This window comes from Priapulus caudatus, unplaced genomic scaffold, assembly GCF_000485595.1.
Source record: "Priapulus caudatus unplaced genomic scaffold, Priapulus_caudatus-5.0.1 Scaffold1, whole genome shotgun sequence".
Lineage (NCBI taxonomy): Eukaryota > Metazoa > Priapulida > Priapulimorpha > Priapulimorphida > Priapulidae > Priapulus > Priapulus caudatus.
This window is the reverse complement of record NW_014577062.1, coordinates 1,351,305-1,355,601: the sequence shown is the minus strand read 5'-3', so window position 1 is coordinate 1,355,601 and position 4,297 is coordinate 1,351,305. Positions and strand designations below refer to the sequence as shown.

The following is a 4,297-nucleotide window of genomic DNA, read 5'->3' as shown; positions in this document are numbered from 1 at the left end:
ACTTTTGCTTTTGGGGGCGCCCCCGATATCGTATTTTCGGGGGCTCTTTTTGGCATTTCGGGGGCGAAATCGCCCGCCGCCCCCGTGTATTTTTTCCCCTGGTAGGCATCTGTGTATTTTCCCAAAAGAACTGTGTAACTGTACTATAAGGTGTGTACCTGTTGGCTTCTTGTTGTATTTATAAGTGTCACATAGCACAAGTTTATTCGGACCACCCCTGAATGGATCTTCATAGAGAGCTCGTGGGTAGAGATACACGTCACTGTTGCTACCCTCTGCTTGGTAGGTACTGGAGCCATCGAAATTCCATATGGGTAGCTCTGTAGATGATCATAAATAGCCTTTATTACTTTTTAGCAACAGCATCATTATAACATATTTCAAGCCGAAGGCAACAGCTGCCACCAAGGTAGCAAACATTAGCCAATTTGCCCACACTCTGACATTACACGTGTTTTCAACCTAGCAATATGTGCACAATGTCTGGCCATCATGCAATTTAAGGTTCTGTTTACCTTCACTGTTTATAACGTGGCCAATATGCATATATACACATTCGTGACAATAACGGGCCCAATAAATATTTCTCGTTTTTGTTGGCGATTCTGAGATGAGGAAAGGACCATATCTGATAACAGCGCCATGTTGATTACTACTAGTAACTATCTAGGTACTTAGTTAGTTACTAGGGTCAGGCTAAGTTCTAAACTCTAATGTGCATGTTTACACATGCACCCAGGCTACAGTTTAACCTACGATAGTGCAGGCCTATGTACCTTTCGGACTTTTCGGCACTTCATCCACAGTCTTTGTCTTTGCACGTAAGAATTCTCCGGTTCCATCAATCCAGATGTACATGCACTGCGTTTTGCTGCCCTGCGGCAGCGTCAGGTACTTTGAAAGCACAGACTTATCTGTACCTCCTAACGATGACATCATAAACGACGGCATGATGGCAAGTCACTAAATAGAAACACAGACACATCTAAAACTGAGCACATCATATATGCACAGAGGAGGGTGTCAGTATACATGTGTTCTGCAATAGTTTCCACATCACAAATGGCTAAGTTCGCCAAACATTCACACTGAACACAAGCAATACGACTTTTCTAAGAAATGCTATTCTGTACTACCAACAATACATCAAACAAGGTAATTAATATCCTCCATGTACCCACAATTCTTTGTATAGGCTTACCTACATACTACTTTAGCAAACATCTATTACAATTACATGCAATGCTGGATAAAATGACTCGTAGGAGAACAAACTAGATTCATAGGCCAGGCTAGTGCGTTTTCAATATCACTGCCTGGCCGAATATAGTTAGTGATATGGGAGGTCTGGGCAGTGTGTATGTTTATATATGGGGTGCTGTGGGCTAAGGGGCTGGAAGAGTTTAAATGATGCCACCAAATTTCATTGATTAACCAATTTTAGGGTACAGATACTATAGGATAGTTAAAAAATATATGCAAACAAAACAAATTTAGATTAGCACTTGCCAGATGAACCAATCCTTTGAGAGGTGACCTATACAGAGGTGCAGTTATTTTTCTTAATTGTTTTTCGAAAACTTGTTGAATCCCACATGGAATTCTTAGGTAATGTCACTAGAGCTTAGAATTCAGGTTTTGGTTAGATTCATATTTAGATTGCACATATTATATATCAGAGTTGGTGAAGAATATTCTTCTTTTTGGATGTAGTATTTGCAGTTAATATTAAAACACAAATAACAATGAGCAATGGACGTAAATTAATTGAATAGACGGCATTAGACGGACGCACTAGACGTATATCTATATGGGCAGCACTGGCCATACAAGTGTTGTAATAACCAACCCCCTCAAAGTCCATAGCTATAATTAAAATCATTGCCTATAGTATTCAGCTGCCAAGAATGGTCAGCCACTCCATTATATCATGTGAACTGCTCCAGGCCCTGCCAAAGCAACAGAGGAAACCGGCTCGGGGAAACGAGGTCAGCTGTGATAAACAGGCCCCTATGGCAGTTCCTCGGCACATGCGAGGTGGGAGGGAGAGAGGGGGAGAGCCGGGGAAGAGGGGGAGAGCCGGGGAAGAGGGGGAGAAAGGGGGAGGCCTGCGGCAGCTATCCGTGGGTACTAGAGCTATGTCGAACCCTGCCTACGTCCCTGATTACCCATTCTGAGTAGACGAAATGGGAGTAGGCAAAACGGGCGTAGGCGAAATGGGAGTGGCATTTTAAAATAATGCATAATAAAAACTATTTCAAGATTATGAAGGGAAAGTGTGCCCTCCATCACTTCTATTGATTTTGTTTCACGTTATACCTTTCTGCTAAATGTAATTTGTATGAGTGTAAATAAAGTGATTGAACGAATGAATTGAATGAATAGATAGAACGGGTAGATGGACAAGGGCAGAAGATGGCAGAGGTGTGGAGGAGCTGCAGAGTGGGATGGCACAGCTGTATTCGGCGGGTAGTTTGCCAGGTCAGTAATTTTATAAAATATACGGAAACTACGAGTTTAATTCATTATCTTTAGTAGTATATATACTGACATTCGTCCTCCACGAATTTAATTATTATATAGACGCCACATGCAGCGGTGCGGTTAAAACGGTACCTACCATATGCAATAACGAATTCGTAAAATGCACAATTCGTAAGATGCACGTTCACAACTGACAAATTAAAATAAGAAATAACGGTAAAACAATAAGATACCAAATGAAACATGCCAAAGACAAAGTTAGAATCAACAGGTGTTCAATCAACTTACCTTACACTATCAAATCAGTGAGATTCTGTGGTCTACGTACGTGTTATAGCCTACGTCCGTTCTACACGAAACTTGGTTTCGACTGGTGCTTGAATCTCCGATCTCGAATTCTCGATGTCTCACCTCGACAGCGTCAACAATCCGAAAACATGCGCAAAGCACGTGCACACCTCGACCACTGTGCCGTGCCCGCGGTACGGTTTAGACTGTACCTAGTGGCTTTGCTAAGTGGGCGATGTTATGCAAACGTGCGAACAGATCTCATCTAACTGAATCATGTTAAAGCTACAGCTTGACAACGATGAGAAATTTTCCATCATGCCGTTTCATCGCGTAAACGCCTCTCAGCTTTAACAGATCCGCAAAGGACTTTTCTATCCGAGTGCACGTGATAGGCAGCTGCTCGAAATCGGTCAATGACCACTGATTTCTACTCCCGGGGGGGGGGGTCACTATATAGAGTGGGGGGCCTATATATATGCCGGTATTACCCCATGTGCGTTCCAAATTTTGCGGGTTAGGGGGGTGTTTTTCAACTTCTAACGCGGGCCCGCGCGGTAGCAAATAGCCCCCCCTTTACAAAGCTAATCCCGCAATCCGGCCCGCAATAAGCCCTCGGGATCGTTCAAGTCAAGCACCGCGCCCGCAGTAGGCCCCCTTCACGGGCCCCTACATGACGAACCACATAGTACCCAACCCAACTGGCCAAGGCCCCGAACGGGCGGCCCCGTAGCACACGAAACTTGAACCCGCTACAACCAGTGGCGTAGCCAGGGGGGGGGCGATGGGGGCAGTCGCCCCCCTAAGATTTAGAAGGCAAAAAAATTGAAAATAAAGTTTAAAAAAAATCAAGACAAATTCAATTGTAATAGTTATACTGCGATTCAGTTGATCAGTTTAGTTTGGCCGGTCTCCTTTACGTAAGTGAGGTCAGGCGCGCCGGAAGCAGTTTTGGATTAGGGGGGGGGGGGCAAAGACCTAAGGGGGCTCACGATTTTTTTTATCGTGTGTGCGTGAGCGCGTGTGCGCGACGTGTGTGCGTGAGGCTGAGAGCGCATGTGTGTGACGTGTGTGCGTGAGCACGTGTGTGCGTGAACGCGTGTGCGCGACGTGTGTGTGTGTGAGCGCGTGTGTGCGACGTGGGTGCGTGAGCGCGTGTGTGCGTGAGCGCATGTGTGTGACGTGTGTGCGTGAGCACGTGTGTGCGACGTGTGTGTGAGCGCGTGTGTGCGACGTGGGTGCGTGAGCGCGTGTGTGCGTGAGCGCATGTGTGTGACGTGTGTGCGTGAGCGCGTATGTGCGACGTGTGTGCGTGAGCGCGTGTGTGCGTGAGCGCATGTGTGTGACGTGTGTGCGTGAGCGCGTATGTGCGACGTGTGTGCGTGAGCGCGTGTGTGCGTGAGCGCATGTGTGTGACGTGTGTGCGTGAGCGCGTGTGTGCGGCGTGTGTGCGTGAGCGCGTGTGTGCGTGAGCGCATGTGTGTGACGTGTGTGCGTGAGCGCGTGTGTTCGGCGTGTGTGCGTG

The 4,297-nt window shown here is 46.4% G+C and overlaps 1 protein-coding gene across 2 annotated transcripts in view; it reads right to left on the bottom strand.

Annotated features, from left to right (window-relative positions):
• Positions 1–2,942, bottom strand: part of LOC106814745 (glutamine synthetase 2 cytoplasmic-like) — an 8,586-nt gene extending 5,644 nt beyond the window's left edge. The window contains exons 1-3 of one of the 2 annotated variants that reach the window (XM_014819201.1): positions 2,813–2,942; positions 777–963; positions 159–320 (exon numbers count right to left, since the gene is read on the bottom strand). In XM_014819201.1, the coding sequence (XP_014674687.1) occupies positions 159–320; positions 777–951 (337 nt within the window). In that variant the 5' untranslated portion in view covers positions 952–963; positions 2,813–2,942. Of the gene's footprint in view, positions 1–158; positions 321–776; positions 964–2,772 lie in introns of both variants that reach the window. The other variant, XM_014819130.1, reaches the window with a different exon arrangement.
• Positions 2,943–4,297: the final 1,355 nt, after the last annotated feature.